This window comes from Trachurus trachurus (genome assembly GCF_905171665.1).
Source record: "Trachurus trachurus genome assembly, chromosome: 20".
NCBI lineage: Eukaryota > Metazoa > Chordata > Actinopteri > Carangiformes > Carangidae > Trachurus > Trachurus trachurus.
The window spans coordinates 2865314-2882804 of NC_139911.1; the positions used below are offsets into that span (position 1 = coordinate 2865314).

Sequence of the window (17491 nt, forward strand, 5' to 3'; positions counted from 1 at the left end):
AGTGCAAACACCAGCTGAGCTGACTGGCATTTATTGATCCGATCATGAATAAGCAGCTGTTTGGTCTGAGACACTGAATGAGTATCGATCGACTCATCTTTAATGAGCCAGTTGGACTGTTCTGTTCAAGAAACACACAATTCAGTTTTATTCCAGTGTCTGTGAAGTGCACACGTGTTGTTCTTAATGAACAATATGTACAGTATTTTTCCATTGCTAGGGGTCTCTCCCAAGATGTTGTCTTCACCTTCATCTCCATCGTTACACTCAGCTTCTCCCCGGTCGGTTTCCTTCACTGTTAATCATCCAGGAGGTTTTTATCAGGAGCTGAATGAACAAACACAACAGTGCTGCTCATTACAACCCTCACTAATAATGAATCTAGTCGTTTCCTGTCAGAAGCGTTTCGTACTCTTTCTCACTGAGGCTGTTGAGTCGACACGCGGGGTCTCAGAGGGGCTCATTCCTCTGCAATAAATATTACTCATGCAACTGCACAACTTCATCATGTTTTTAAACCAGAGGTATTCTCCAAAAATAGAAAAACCCTCATTTCTCTTATATCAGTCTCATTGTTTCCTCTGCTGTGTTCTCAGGTGAAGTGGTCGGACTCGTCTTCCAGCTGTGTGACCAAAACACACCTGGAGCTGGAGAACTTCCTTCTCAAGGTCGGTTCACAGCTGTGGCTATATGATTTTATATACAGTATCTGTATGATTATGTATGGATTATAAGTTTCTTTTCTGCAAGTTTTCACTGTATAAATAAAAGTAAAGACTGTTCATGTGAGTTGATGCTTGTTGTGTCAGCACCATGGACAGTGACCCATTGTTACAGTCATAGACATCAGGTGTAAATAAAGTTAAATGAGCATTAGCTATAGTGTTGAGCTTGAACAGAACTCTTCATGTATAAATGTTATTACTGCTAAAACCTGTGATGAGAAGTCAACATATCCACTTAAAAAAAAACATTTAACTTCCTTTTTATTCTGAAGAGAATAAAGAGACTGAGAACTTGTAAGTGAAGAGTATTGTTCTCCTGGTTTTTCCTCTTTGTTATTGTGTTAATTTTTTTTTGTGCCAAGAAACAGAAGGTTATAAAAATGTTCAGGAAGCCAACGAGTACAAACACCAGACAGAAGATTTGTTTGATGAGTTTAGAGTTGAGTTTACAGACTGATGACTGATGCAGCTGTTATCAGACACATGACTGCAGCTTTACCCTGGTTGTCAGTGACTCTGTGTGTCTGTTGTCTCAGTGACTCTGTGTGTCTGTTGTCTCAGTGACTCTGTGTGTCTGTTGTCTCAGTGACTCTGTGTGTCTGTTGTCAACGCTCTCCTCTCTCCGTCCGTGCAGCTTCCTAAGGACCAGTGCACCGAGTCCTTTGAGAAAAGCCTCCTGAGGCTCCTGAACCAGGGAGAGCAGTACGAGAGCAGAGAGGTGGAGAAGAACCTCAGGTACCACGCACAACGCAACAACTCCTCAGTCATCACTGATCAATACTCACAGCATTCCTTTAGAGTTTGAGTCGTGTGTGTCTGTTAGGGATGTCACGATTATAGATTTTCTTGGTACGATTATTGTCAGAGAAATAATCACGGTGTTACGATTATCACGATTATTATGCACCAATAAATTCACAACACTATGAATGTGTAAAATCAAATATAGTCAAAATGTAATTATATTACTAATCTCTTAATATAGGACCAGTTATTAATCCCCCGGGGGAAGCGTTTGAAATATTTAAGTCATTAATTGTCATCTCTACCAAATGTTTACATTTATTTTAATCATTTTTTTTAAATTACAAATGACACTCTAACATTTAAATTCCTAACAATTAATTGTTACGTTAGATAAATGGACCAGTATCTGTGCATTTACCTTTACTTTGGCGCAAACCTGTCGATACGGTTCCGACATTATCTTTTTCGGAAAGTGACGTATTTAGGAATCTTTACGATCAATTAATTGTGGCGTTTAAAGGGATAGTAGCATTTTTTTAAAGTGGGGTTGTATGATCTACAAATAGCCCCTAAGTACTTTAATTGCAGTAGAAGACTCTCTACACTCCTCCCGTTAGCAACGCCAGCCCATAATAGCCCTGCCCAGAGATTTACAACATACATTGTTGTGAATGGACCCAAAGAAACGGCCTATTTTCGCGGCTTAAAAGAGGTTTTACCTGAAAAAAAATACACAGTTCCATTGTTCGCTATAATATAATGTTTTCCAGCCCTTCAAAGTGCAGGAAAAACACAGTTTTTATTTGGACCGAACCAACTCACGTATCCCTCCGCCCAGGGTTAGCGCCCGCCGATCAGCAGTTGGTTAGGTCCAAATAAAAACTGTGTTTTTCCTGCACTTTGAGGGGCTGGAAAAAATTATATTATAGCGAACAATGGAACTGTGTATTTTTTTTTCAGGTAAAACCTCTTTTAGGCCGTGAAAATAGGCCGTTTCTTTGGGTCCATTCACAACAATGTATGTTGTAAATCTCTGGGCAGGGCTATTATGGGCTGGCGTTGCTAACGGGAGGAGTGTAGAGAGTCTTCTACTGCAATTAAAGTACTTAGGGGCTATTTGTAGATCATACAACCCCACTTTAAAGAAATGCTACTATCCCTTTAATACCGCGATTAATTGTGAGAACAAGTAAACGTGACGTCCCTAATCTGTGTGGTTTAGTGAGAGCCGACGTTAAATGTGTTTTAACTCAGTCGGCTACGTGAAGGACTCGTCTGGACTCGGTGCTGCTGTTGTTGTTTGTCGTTCTCACATGAACACGTTACAAACTGCAGCCTCTGACCGACGAGGACAAACCGCCGTCACACTGCGGTCGCCTCGGGGACTCTCGGGGTCATTTCCTGTGTGTAATAAATCTTGAGCTGCACACGAAGCCACAACACAACACAACACAACACAACACAACACCCAGAGAAACACAACTCAGAGCTGTGAACTCCCGTTGTGCGTCTGAGCCGTTGTTTGTCACACATCAGAACTTACTGTAACTGAGTGTTTATTATTAATGCTGATGTAACAAAACGATGCCAAAGAAGAAAACACTGGATCAGAGTCAGAAAATGAAACGACTGCAGCCTTCATCTTCCTCCTCCTCCTCCTCCTCTTCCTCCTCCTCCTCCTCCTCCTCCTCCTCCTCCTCCTCCTCCTCTTCCTCTTCCTCCTCCCGCTGCACATTTTTCCAACAGTTTGTTGTTTTTCTGCTTGTGTGTGTGACGCTCGTCAGTCTGAGCCTCGGTCAACACATCAGGATTCACTGACCCAGTGCAACATGGGAAAAAAACAATAATATTAATGGTTTTGTCATTCCTGTTATTTATTAGTTGGAGAATAATAATAATTATAACTAGAAATTTTCCCACTGGGGAAATTTTGAAAGGGCCACGGGGCTACTGCCGGTTTTGCCATCTCTGTGAACATGGGAATCAAACCCACGATCTTAAGGTCAAAACAGAGCTGATCAGACAGACACATGATCATCTTTCTATAAGCACTGATATGGAGGAGCTGTAACCACATTAGGTTAACTGTGTGTGTGTGTGTGTGTGTGTGTGTGTGTGTGTGTGTGTGTGTGTGTGTGTGTGTGTGTGTGTGTGTGTGTGTGTGTGTGTGTGTGTGCGTGTGTGTGCGTGCGTGTGTGTGTGTGTGTGTGCAGTAGACGTTTGTTAAACTCCAATGATTGGTCTTTTTCGCTCTTTTTTTTCGCCTGTCCCATTGACTTCATTGCAAGATTTTGCGCAGAAAAAATGTGTAAACTGTTGAGAAAAGTAATAGCACACTGATCCCGATCGAACCGCATGTTTTGATATATAATTTGTCCTGCAACTCGAAAAACGTCCGGAAGATGAAAAATAATATTATGGAAGAAAAAATCCACACAATAACAGTAGTGCCCGGGCTTCGCACTGATCCCTGCAGCTATTTCATAGCTGTAGGGACCAGTGCCCGGTGCGATGGCCCGTGGCCCTAATAATAATGCTGACTCCTTCCCATAAAGCTTTTATAGATGTAAACAAACATAATCAGTGAGTGGCTTTCTACATGACTTTTCTTTTCAAGCCTATTTGTGTTTATATTCTGGCAGAACGGCATTTAAAGTATGAAGAGTGAGTCAGCGTTTCCTGTTCTCACTGGTGGATCAATGACACTGGAGGAAACATAACAATGTGATGATTCTCAAGCAAAATGTGAAGTTATATAAAATAAAACATCTTGTTGGTTTGGATGCTGCTGTGTCCTGCAGCAGTTTCACTTCATAGAAAACTGGAATTTGAAAGACATCTTCATACATTAACAGCACAGTAGTCAAAGGTCAAACATGTTCAAACACTAAACCACACAGAAGACCAGTGGAACAGGAAGGAGCCTCTGAAAAAGTAAATTAAAATACATTCACCATCTACCACAAGGAGTATGGACAACACTTCCCCACATAACTACGTTTAGCTTCACTAAACTCGTATGAATATTTCCATGAGATGTTATTTGCAGCTTTTTGCAGTTGCCCCAGTAACACAAAGTCTGGATTAGGGGTGCACCGAATGGCACTTTTTGGCCGAAGCCGAATACCGAATAAAATCAAAACGCTTGGCCGAATAACCGAATAATACCGAATACCGAAAGTGGTTATAAAGTTTTTAAATAAAATATTTTTTTAAACTTAATTTTCAAAGAAAGTAAATGTTTATTGACTATTCTGACAGTTTTTGAATATTCCAGTTGCCGTTGCTCATCAAAAAAGCACAAGAAGTTAAATAAAGTTTTTCATTTATATCGGCCCATTGTGAGTGCTGCAAGATTTATGCAAGTACATTCCAAAAAAACCCAAGTGTCTTTTCAAACAGTGGTTCCTAACCTTTCTTGGTCAGATTTTTTTTTATTCATCAATTAGGCTGCTAGACATTTCAGGCAACCTCATTTGAATTTCAGGCGACCCCACGTGGGGTCCTGACCCCAAGGTTGGGAAACACTGTTTTAAAAGACGTCGGCCACGGACGGAGTTGGCGACATGCTGGGACGAGGAGCTTTCGTTTTAACTGCTGCAGCCGTCTCCCCGTTTCGTAGCCTACTCAGCATGTTGTTGTTTGGTTTTTAAATGATTAATTAAAAGGCGCGTTCCTACAGGAACGCGGTCCCCTCACTCAGTCCTCTCAGTGGCCGTGTCTCCGCTGCGAGAGGACGCACCGGGCTCTTGGAGCGACGTGCAACGGTGCGCGCGGTCGCTGTGCAGCTTCCCCCCCACTGCTCTTGTTGCTGTTGATTTTCTAACAGTAGGAGTCACCTACTAATAAAGCTCCATGGGGTTTAAGCTGCCGTTTCCATCGTCGCGCGATCGCGTAATTATCAGACTTTTTATTTATTTATTTTTTTAATATTCGGCCTTGCTTTGCGCTCATTCCACCGAAGGCCGAATGTTGCTTTTTTTGCAATATTCGGCCGAATATATTCGGTTACCGAATAATCGGTGCACCCCTAGTCTGGATCATATAGTTTGTGTGTCACGGTTAAACGACTGAAAAGAGGTCAGGCTGAGTTTCAGAGCTCGCCGTGCCCTTTGTCTCATGCACAGCTCGAGTGCTCATACACACACACACACACACACACACACACACACACACACACACACACACACACACACACACACACACACACACACACACAGTATGACTCGGGTGTTCATGAGTTTCATTTTGTCTGAAGGGAAACTGGAAAATGAAACTTATCTCAGTGAGCTGCAGCTTCTTCTCCTGAGCAGCGACGCCCACGAGCGGCTGCTGTCAGGACAGACAGTTGTTTTGTTGTGTTACTACAACCCTCGGTTACGGTTCACCCCCCTGTGTACTGCACTAAGTACTAAGTAGTTACTAGTAGTGTATATAAGTATACAGTGTCATGCAAAAGTTTGGGCACCTCTGGTCAAAATCTGTGTTAATGTGAACAGTTACAATCAAGTGGAAGATGAAATGAAATGATCTCCAAAAGGCATAAAGTTACAGATGACACATGACATTCCCTTTACATTTAAAACAATTTAAAAACAAATTTATTATATTTATATAAACTATCACAGTGTGTAAATAGTAAATCTCTTGTCTGATACCTTGGTCAAAGTTCTCTGAGAGCTCAAGTCTCCTGGGTTTCCCGTTCTTCTGCAGGCTGCTGCTTTGTTTCCCTTTTTCACTCTGAAACTGTAGAAAACTAAAATAATACACTGATATTGATTCAAATATTGATGAACTGTTCCACATTAACAGATATTTGGACCAGGGGGCCCAAACTTTTGCATGATGACACTGTATCTTTCTTTCATTGAAGCACAGCAATGGAATGAACTTTATTTTATTTTTGAAAGTCCAATAGACCAAACACTGTTTATCACATGAGAAAAACAATCCACTGTCATGTGTCATGTTTGAACCTGTCACAGTCAGACGGTAGATTAAAAAAAAAACATGCTGATCTCAGGTCTGTGGTTTAGAAATAAAGAAAAGATTCATTTAGTTTGAGAAAATAAAACCTCTGAAAAAAGAAATATGAATGACAATAGTTTTGCTCTCTATCATGTCGCACAGATTCTGCAAAGTCAGTGGGATCATTTTGAGTCTAATGGTTCTGTGAGTGTTTAAACAGGGTATCCACAGGGTCTTAAAAAGTCTAAAATTTGAAAATCTAAATTTTAGGCCTTAAAATGTCTTAAATTTGCTGAATTATTGTGTTCAAGTCTTCAGGTCTCAAAGAAAAAAGGGGATATCCGCACACTGATTTAAGCTCCCATTTATTGGATAGCCTACTTGCTTACGTGTTCAAGTCTTCAGGTCTTACATTTTCTTATGCCCAGCATGGACGAGCATTTCACTTGCATTTCTTTTGTACGTTTCTTATTTGTCATGATATAGGTCTTAAATTTCATCCATAATGGTCTTAAAAAGTCTTAAATTTGAGCTGGTGAAACCTGCAGAGACCTTTTTAAACAACACATTCAGATTAAATTAAAGTGTCTCGTCTGTTGACACTGGAGCAGATCTCTACAGATGACTGGTGTGTGGTTAATGAAGTGCTCATTTGCATGTTGCAGCCAGTGTGTAAACATGGTTTGAACGGAGCCTCTCTAAACAGGAACAAGGTTCATTAAGTTTCCTCTGGAGGTGTAAAAACAAAACATGTCCCTCTGACTGTGTTTCTACAGGGAGCGGTTCCTGTCGGCTCCTCCGCTCTTCAGACAGACCAGGAAGGTCTGCAGCTTCTTCAACTGTGACTCCAGCTACTCCGTTAAACCTTCCTCCTGCAGATGTGAGTCTCTCCTCTTCACAACATCTGCTCTTTGTTTCTGTATTTTTAGCGTTGACGCACATGGTGCCTTCAAAGTCAGTGATCTGATCTTCTCACATGGACACCACACACACATAAATACCCACATACACTCTGAAATTATGTGTTGTTGTGTTATTGCAGCAGTGTTAAAATCAGTTACTGTGTTATTTAATTACTTGGACATTTAACAGCTTGTTAATGGGATAAATTAGTTTTTCACAGCACTGCAAAAACTCAAAATCTTTCCAAGAATATTTGTCTTATTTCTTGTCAAAATGTCTAATTTCTAGTCAAAACTAATCTCTTTTCACTTAAAATAAGACTCATCACCTAAAAATTAACTTGTTTTGAGATAATTTTCATTTGTTTCAAACAAATTTTCACTTGAAATAAGTAGAAAAATCTGCCAGTGAAAGCAAGTTTTTTTGTGCTTGTAATAAGAAAGAAAAACTTGCTCCACTGTCAGATTTTTCTACTTATTTCAAGTGAAAATATGATTGAAATAAGTAAAAAGCTGCTTTTTATGTGATGAGTCTTATTTTAAGTATAATGAGATTTGTTTTGACTAGAAATGACATTTTAGGAGGAAAATCAGTTTTTATGTTGTGAAGATGAAGCTGTAAGCGACGTTTGGTGCCTTCAGGGGCCTCCTGCTCTGTCGTAAATCTCCAGCAGCAGTTGTGTGACTATAATCTGATTATTATCGTCAGAAAAACCAACCGATCTCTCTTTTATTTTCTATTTTTTTGTATGTTTTCACAGGCAACTGCCAGCTGGGGAAGGCCTACCAGGGAGACTGCTCCGACGCCTCCAGTCAGGAGGAAGGTGAGAAGAAGTGAAAATCTTTTACAGCTAATTTTCTCTGCGTAGTAGCGAGTCGTAGGGAGAAAGTTAAAGGGACGAGCGATAAAGAGGACAAAAGAGGAGCAGCAGTCAGTGTTGTAATGAGCGGCCGAGGCTCGGCCCAGCCAGGCGAGCTGCAAGCCGCAGTCTGAAGCCGACTGCAGGTTATTTTTGGAGGTCGTTTGGAAAGGCTGAGTGTGTTTCAAATCCTCATATTTCTGGGCTATATTTGCCGGGTCATGTGCTGGACTGAGTTCAGCCGGAGTTTCAGTCTCCGCGGCAGCGCTGTGCTCGTGATTTACATCAGAATAAGGCCGTTAAGTCTCCGAGATCTCAGACATGGGATTAATCTGATACTGGTTATTAATAACTGCTAATTCAATATGAAAATAACAGGTTATATCGAGTTAAAAATAAACATTGAATATTAATAAGTTAAATAAACAGTTTCATGTCTCAGCTCCCAGGACGATAGAGGTCGATGCCTCGGTGTTAAGATCAGTTTAACTTTGTCTGAGTGGATGTTTTACATTTACATGATTAGTGAGGAAAGGTCAACAGCACTGAGCTTCATTGATCCAGTGTGTGAACTGATTGGAGATCATTTGAGTTGTTCTTTTCCTACTTTACATATTGATCTCTTTCTTTGTGTTTATTTCTTTAATTGACCAAAGAAAAAAATAATTAAAATGTTGAAGCTAAATCTCAGATCTTGACTCATTGATTTTTTCTCTCAGAGGTGGAGTCGTACGTTCAGGGACACAAGAAGAAGCACGGGACCAAGAGTCCATGTCAAGGGTGAGTAGACTGTGTGATCTGAGCCTCTGGCTGCACAGAATAATTTAATGATGATTATAATAACACAATAATAAAACAACAGCAGGTAATTCAGTAGAACAACAGGAGAGAGTGATAGTTTGGATCAGTGGGAGTGAAACCTGCTGAAACAACATCACTATCGACCTTTTAATGATCTAACACACACCTCTCTTCCTCCTCTTCTTCCTCCTTCATCAGTCTCTCCAGTGCCAAAGCCTCCCAGGTGGAGGGGCGGAGGGGGGGCCACGCTGCAGAGGCCAACGGTCCGGCAGAGAGGAGGAAGAAGAGCGGCACGCTGAGGAGCAGCCAGGAGGCCGAGCAGATGAAGGTACAGACTCACACTGCACACGGGACGACACACCGGAGAGAGAGGAGGAGTTTTCACGTTTAACGTCACAAATTCACAAGAAAAAACTCACAAATTTGGCCGGTAACCTTTATTTTGAAATCAGTTCTTGCATGCTCTTATTTTCGTTGCAAGCTATTTTTAGAACGGCGGAGCAGAGCCGTGAGCTGCTCAGAGCTACGCTACGGAGGCTCATGGGATTTCTTGATTTCCCTCATCAAACTCATCAAATACACAATACAACAACTCCACAACGCTCTGGTGGACAAGTTGTGACCTGCACATTCACCACGCTATGAGATAATAACACAACGTTACCAGACAGAGTTGTTTTAGAGGGAAATGCAGAGACTGCTTGATGAAAAACTGTCCCTGAAGGCAACGCGCATCAGTGGTTTTGCATGAATTTGATGAGGGAAACCAAGAAATCCCATGAACCTCCGTACAGTAGCTCTGAGCAGCTCGCGGCTCTGCTCCGCCGTTCTAAAAATACACTTGCACTGACAATTAAAGGTAACAAACCTACTGCTATGACTATAGGGATTATGGCAATGGGCCAATTTGCCAAAATGTTGAACTATCCCTTTAAGTATATAGGCTACATGTAGCACAGAACAATGCCTGGGATAGTGGAGCATATACATATCATATCATTAATCTAGAGGCTTGACTTGACCACAGCGTAGTATACAGAGTATCTTTGGTTAAATGTAACTTGAAGGAGGAGCTTCTTACAGGATTTTGAAATCTTGTTAAGTCCGAAAATAAATGACTCAGGAAAACAGGGGGAAGTTGTTGAGTTTGAGTTTAAACAGTGAGGAAATATTTGTAATTTTAGCCCAGAATCACCAGATCATCACGGTGCCTTTTGCTCCCTTTTACTCATTAAATTGTGACTTTCCAACGTCGGACCGTGTCCAGGTTGAGCTTCCTCTGAGTGACGATGACTGTGAGTGTGTGAGGATGAAGGTTAAGATGCTTTTCCCACCTGCAGCAGCAGCAGAGGAGTTCACTCCCGTGGCTTTAATGATTAACTCCACTGTAAAGTTCAGACTCACAGTTCAGTGTCAGAGACTCTTCCATGAACACTGGTTAATCATTACAGCTCGTAGCTCCACACAGGCTACTCCCTCCTCTCTGTGTGTGTGTGTGTGTGTAGGTTACACACTGCCACGTGAATGGGAGTACTCACTGCTAATCTCATTGATATAGGTCAAGTCTACATGTATGAGTGAGCAGGAGAGAGAGAGAGACGGCTCTGCTGCTGACGAAGCACACCCCCTCCTCTCCCTCTCTCTCTCATCTCAGAGGCTTAACACAGTCAACGTACTGTAACCCTCTCTGTTCTGTCCACATCCTCATGGACTCTGAATATTCAAACATCAGTTATTATTCTTCAAAATCTAGACATTGTTTTCCCATTAGATGATGAAAAAATAGATTTTATTCATTCCTGCAAAAAGGTATAACATATCTTCTCCCTGCTCCCTTCCAACCAATGAATAAGAAATGTTGTGATTTGCCATGATATTGTCAAATTGTGAAATTGTCTTGGCTGGAATAAATAAAAAGAAAGAAAGAAAAGCAAAAAGTAAAATATATATCAAGCTTTTTCCTCACTAGTTTCAATACAAGGCGTAGAGGAGCTCTGTCCACTGACATATAAAACATTATTATTTATATTTGGATTAAAATAACCAGAAAAGATGGAGGTCACAGAAAGAGTTGTGAATGTTCTGATCATCCTGTTGGATCTGTAAAATCATTATGAAGATATAGATATACAAACATGTCTGCCCCACTGACCCAACACAGTGTCTGTGTTTTACAGTCAGTCAGAGGTCATAATAATTATAAAAAACATCATAAATAAGATGCAGTGAACGATTTGTAAACTGAATGAATCTTCTTCCTCCTCCTCCTCCTCCTCTTCAGCTGCAGGACGTTGAGAAGAGGAGTCACCCCGTCACTAAGACCAAGAGCAGAGTCCTGCCCACAGACAGGTAGGTCACATGACCACTGATGCTGCTCACGTGAAATACGGGACTTCATATGACAACAAAAAAAAAGTTTTGTAGCTCCTCACATGTCAGATCTACATGTGTGACCGTGTCCTCCTCCGCTCAGGGACAAGGGGAAAGGAAAAGCAGCTGTCGCCTTCGTCACCAACGGGAGTTTGGCTAGGACGCCGCAGAGGAAAGGTGAGAGATGGAGCGACGGCTGAAGTCACATGTTTTTAGATTCCTTCATTCCTTCATCATCATCTCTTGTGTCCATCAAAGATAAATGTGTAAATATGTTGCTTCTATCAGACAAGTAGAACTGAAGATCATCAGCTTTTTAAGTCGTTATTCAGAGTAAATCAGTGGTGTGTTACAGACAGGAAGGGATCCCGTTACAAACAGGAAGTGCTAACACGGTTAATTGAGTTTTTAATGGCTTAAAATTGAGGCTTCAAAAGTAAAAGAAGCACTGATCATTTACCAAAGATTAATGACATATTGTCAGACTTAAAGGTTTAGTTCAACATTTTGGAAAATTGTCCCATTGCCATAATCGCCTATAGTTTTAGGAGTAGGTTTGTTACCTTTAAGTGTCGATGCAAGCTATTTTTAGAACGGCGGAGCAGAGCCGTGAGCTGCTCAGAGCTACGCTACGGAGGCTGATGGGATTTCTTGGTTTTCCTCTAATAACAGAACGTTACCAGACAGAGTTGTTTTAGAGGCAAATGCAGAGACTGATTGATGAAAAACTGCCCCCATTTAGCCTCCGTAGCGTAGCTCTGAGCAGCTCACGGCTCTGCTCCACCGTTCTAAAAATAGCTTGCACCGACAATTAAAGGTAACGAACCTACTGCTATGACTATAGGGATTATGGCTCACGAACCTTTTACATTAAAGTTGTTTTGTTTCTCTCCTTTAAAAACCTCTGACACTGAATAAATAACGTTATTGATCTGTGATTGATTTGTTGCAGACGGAGGTTCAGGTCCAGACACGTTTGGAGAGACGTCGTCAGAAAGCTACAGCTCCCCCTCCAGCCCCCAGCACCGAGGCCCCGAGAGCCTGGACAGCGAGGACGACCACAACAAAGGTACAACACACACACACACACATACATTAGGGCTGTCAATCTTCCCCCCAAATCAGATTCAAAATTCTAATTCTTCTTGTGTTAAAAATTTGAATTATATTTGAATATTTAATGTTTTTTTTTTACTTTTTCCACAACCTTTTCCTTGAAATTTTACCACGTTTTTTTTTCTCCAGAAATATAATTTTTAAAAATCCAGAAATTTCTCTAAAATTTTCCCAAAAATTCATACCATGGGTCCTAATTTGAACATTAATTGACTGAAAAAGTAAAGTTATTCAGTCTTGGAACAAATATTTGTGTAGTTCGGGTGTTCCTTTTTTTTTTTTCTCCATTGTCCACCACTTATCTGGAGTCGGGTCGCGGGGGCAGCAGTCGGAGCAGGGATCCCCAGACTTCCCTCTCCCCGGACACTTCCTCCAGCTCTTCCGGGGGGACCCCAAGGCGTTCCCAGGCCAGCCGAGTGACGTAGTCACTCCAGCATGGTGGGACATGCTCGGAACACCTCCCGAGGGAGGCGTCCAGGGGGCATCCGATACAGATGCCCGAGCCACCTCAGCTGGCTCCTCTCGATGTGGAGGAGCAGCGGCTCTACTCCGAGCTCCTCCCGGGTGACAGAGCTCCTCACCCTATCTCTAAGGGAGCGCCCCGCCACCCTGCGGAGGAAGCTCATTTCGGCTGCTTGTATCCGGGATCCCGTTCTTTCAGTCATGACCCAGAGTTCATGACCATAGGTGAGGGTGGGAACGTAGATTGACCGGTAAATCGAGAGCTTTGCCTTTCGGCTCAGCTCCTTCCTCACCACGACGGACCGATACAACGATCGCATTACTGCTGCACCGATCCACCTGTCGATCTCGCGCTCCATCCTTCCCTCACTCGTGAACAAGACCCCAAGATACTTAAACTCCTCCACCTGAGGCAGGAGCTCTCCCCCGACCTGGAGGGTGCAAACCACCTTTTTACGGTCGAGAACCATGGCCTCGGACTTAGAGGTGCTGATTCTCATCCCAGCTGCTTCACACTCGGCTGCAAACCGCCCCAGTGCATGCTGAAGGTCCTGGCTCGAGGGAGCCAACAAGACAACATCCTCCGCAAAAAGCAGAGATGAACTCCCGAACCGTACCCCCTCCGGCCCTTGGCTGCACCTAGAAATTCTGTCCATAAAAATGAGTCCTCAGCCTCTGCTTCCTCTACGGAAGGCGTGTCAGTGGGATTGAGGAGATCCTCGAAGTATTCCTTCCACTGCCCGACGATATCCCCAGTCGAGGTCAACAGCTCCCCCCCTCCACTGTAAACAGTGTTGGCAGGGCACTGCTTCCCCCTCCCGAGGCAGAGCAGTAGTCCTTCTCCATGGCCTCCCCGAACTTTTCCCAGACCCGAGTTTTTGCTTCCGCGACCGCCCGGGCTGCCGTCCGCTTGGCCTGCCGGTACCCGTCAGCTGCCTCGGGAGTCCCCTGAGCTAGCCAGGCTCGGTAGGACTCCTTCTTCAGCTTGACGACGGCATCCCTTACTTCCGGTGTCCACCACCGGGTTCGGGGATTGCCGCCGCGACAGGCACCAGAGACCTTACGGCCACAGCTCCAGACGGCCGCGTCAACAATGGAAGTGGAGAACATGGTCCATTCGGACTCAATGTCTCCGGCTTCCCTCGGAATCCGGTCAAAGCTCTCCCGGAGGTGGGAGTTGAAGACCTCCCTGACAGGGGATTCTGCCAGACGTTCCCAGCAGACCCTCACGATACGCTTGGGTCTGCCAAGTCTGACCAGCTTCCTCCCCTGCCAGCGGATCCAACACACCACCAGGTGGTGATCAGTTGACAGCTCAGCCCCTCAGATGACACGACTACAAAGTTGATCATTGACCTCCGGCCTAGGGTGTCCTGGTGCCACGTGCACTGATGGACACCCTTATGCCTGAACATGGTGTTCGTTATGGACAAACTGTGGCTAGCACAGAAGCCCGTAGGCCGAGACAACGGTGAGAGACCTATCCTCGACCCGAAGGCGCAGGGAAACGACCCTCTCGTTAAGTGGGGAGAACTCCAACACATGGCGGCTGAGCTAGGGAGCTATGAGCAAGCCCACACCAGCTCGTCGCCTCTCACCGTGGGCGACTCCAGAGTGGATGAGAGTCCAGCCTCTCTCAAGGAGTTGGGTACCAGAGCCCAGGCTGTGCGTGGAGGTGAGCCCGACTATCTCTAGTCGATACCTCTCAACCTCCCGCACGAGCTCAGGCTCTTTCCCCCCCAGCGAGGTGACATTCCATGTCCCTAAAGCCAGAGTCGTTGTCCGGGGATTGGGTCGCCGGAGCCCCCGCCCACGGCTGCCACCCAAATCACACGGCACCAGCCCCTTCTGAACCCTCCTGCAGGTGGTGGGCCTACTGGAAGGCGGGCCCACGTCGCTCCTTCGGCTCCTTGGGTCCCGTGGGCAGAGACCCGGCCACCAGGCGCTCGCCTGCGAGCCCCAACCCCGGGCCTGGCTCCAGGGTGGGGCCCTGGTAAAGCCGATCCGGGCGACATGGTCTTCCTTGATGATATGCCGTTCATAAGGGGTTTTGGAACCACTCTTAGCCTGACCCGTCACCTAGGACCCGTTTGCCTTGGGAGACCCTACCAGGGGCATTAAGCCCCCGACAACATAGCTCCTAGGGTCATTCGGGTGTTTGTTTCCAAATTTTGTCCAATGGGGGGTCTGTGGTCTAATTTGTGTCGTCCACTAAAGGGCATTCCAACCAAATCTGTTATGCAACATAACGCACTTGCGTTTTACCAACTCAATATAAAACTTAAAGGGATAGTTCAACATAGTGGCAAATTGGCCCATTGCCATAATCCCTATAGTCATAGCAGTAGGTTCGTTACCTTTAATTGTCGGTGCAAGCTATTTTTAGAACGGCGGAGCAGAGCCGTGAGCTGCTTTTTTGCATTTTTTTTTTTTATAATTTGAATTCTGTTTGAAGAGCGAAGTTTGTTTTGACAGCTCTAACACACACACACTTGTTTGTATAATGATGATGAATGTTGAATCTGTTCTGACCCAATGATGTCATCTCCCTCAGACACCGACAGCCACTCAGACGAAGGCGTGTTCTTCACCCACCAGCCCGGCCCCCCAGCGGCGGCGGTTGGGGACGTGTCCTCTGTCCACCCGCTGCTGTCCAACGCCCACCGCGCTCCGATGGCGCCGCTGTGTCACCCCGACGCAGAGTTCCCCCCCCCTCACCACCACCCGCTCCCCTTCATGCACTCGCTGCCCTACGTCCTCCCCAACGGAGCCGCCGACCCCGCAGCGCTGCCTCTGGCCCCGCCCCCTCCCGGACAGACTGTCGCCCCCGACGGGAAGCCCCCGCCACCAACCGGAGGAGGAGGGGGGACGGCTGTGGCGGCCGTGATGATGCCGTTGCCCCTGGCGACGGCGGCGGACGCGGAGAAGAGGGAGATGCTGCCGACCTTCGGGGTCTCGCCGCTGGGCCTGCACCCCCCCGGCGCCGCGCAGCCGCTGGTGCAGAGGTTTAAAACAGGTCTGCCCCCCCCCCACGGCGACGGTGGCGTCTCCGCCCCCACGGCCGCCGTGAGAGCCATGAGCGTCCTGCCCCCCCCCGGCCCGGAGCCCCCCCACCCCAAACACCCCGGGCTGACGCTGCCGTCGGCTCTGCCTTCGCCCTACAGCCTGAACCTGCCCCCCCCCGCAGCCGCCGCCACGGCGCCCGTCATGCCTGCTGCTGTTGCCGGAGCAACGCCCGCCGCTGGCGCCGCCGCTCCATCTCCGGGGGCAACGGGCCACGTTCAGGCGGCGGTTCCCCCGGCGGTGCCCACGCACACCCCCGGCCCGGCCCCCTCCCCCAGCCCCGCCCTCACCCACAGCACGCCGCACAGCGACTGCACGTCCTACAGCAACAGCGTTGCGGCCGGCAACCCCATCGCTCTCCAGCAGCCGCAGCAACAACAACAACAACAGCAACAACAACAACAACAACAGCAACAACAGCAACAACAACAACAACAACAACAACAACAGCAGCAGCAGATGGGATGTGGGACTTGTGGTTGTCATAACAACTGTGGCGGTCGCGGCGGCGGCGCCCCCAGCTGCCAGGCGGCTCCTCTCTTCTTCCCGTCCCACCCGATGGCGGCGGCGGCGCGCCAGGTGCTGAGCCTGCCCCCCCCCCTCTTCCAGATCACCAGCCTGTGCAGCAGCAGCTACCTCACGCAGGCCACGCCCCCCCACCAGGCCAACGCCGCCGCCCAGCTGCCCACCTTCTTCACGCCCGCGCCGCCGCAAGCAGCCTCGCCGCACTACGGCCCCCCCCCACAGCTGCACACGCACACGCACCCCCACAGCCACGCCGACGTCCCCTCCCACTCCCACATGCTCGGCACGCAGGCGGCCGCGGTCGCCTACAACCTGCAGCAGCAGATGGCGGCGGCGGCGGCGGCTGCAGCGGCCGCGTCCGGACCGGCGGCGGCGACGGCGGCGTTCTGCCCGCGCCTCTACCAACACGTCTACCCCAACCCGCTGGGCATGATGCCGGCGGCGGCGGCGGCCACGCTCGGCGGCGGCGGCGGCGTGAACAAGAAGAACGGCAACGTGTCGTGTTATAACTGTGGCGTGAGCGGCCACTACGCTCAGGACTGCAACCAGCCGGCCATAGACTCCACACAGCAAGGTAAAGCATCCAGGTATCGGGACAAACAGCAGAAGAGCCTTTAGCTCCTCCCCCTTCCTCCTCCCCCCCCCCCCACCTCACCCCCTCCCCATTCCCAACCCCAACCCCCCCCCTCCACTACCCACAATCCTCTGCAGCAGGCGTCAAGAGTCCTAAAACTATACAGCTACTATAGACTACGAGCAGCAGCAGTTTAGGCGCCGCAGAGTCAAGAGTCTCAGAGTCTCCGACCGACGAGACGAGACGCCTGTGGTTTGTGTTTGTTTGTTTTTGTTGGTTTGTCTGTTTGTTTTTTTTAAAGGTTCACAACAACAAGTAGGCGGAGCAGAAACTGAACAGAAAATGTGACGCTCAGAAATAAAACGACAAAAAGAAAAA

General features: G+C 46.6%; 1 protein-coding gene across 1 annotated transcript in view; it reads left to right on the forward strand.

The window, feature by feature from the left end:
• The window catches only part of zcchc2 (zinc finger, CCHC domain containing 2), a 33526-nt gene that overhangs the window by 13149 nt on the left and 2886 nt on the right, over positions 1–17491 (forward strand). The window contains exons 5-14 of the mRNA XM_083995136.1: positions 597–668; positions 1360–1460; positions 7217–7320; positions 8104–8166; positions 8922–8982; positions 9202–9331; positions 11285–11352; positions 11477–11550; positions 12326–12442; positions 15506–17113. Coding sequence (XP_083851262.1) covers positions 597–668; positions 1360–1460; positions 7217–7320; positions 8104–8166; positions 8922–8982; positions 9202–9331; positions 11285–11352; positions 11477–11550; positions 12326–12442; positions 15506–17113 — 2398 coding nt within the window. The remainder of the gene's footprint in view (positions 1–596; positions 669–1359; positions 1461–7216; positions 7321–8103; positions 8167–8921; positions 8983–9201; positions 9332–11284; positions 11353–11476; positions 11551–12325; positions 12443–15505; positions 17114–17491) is intronic.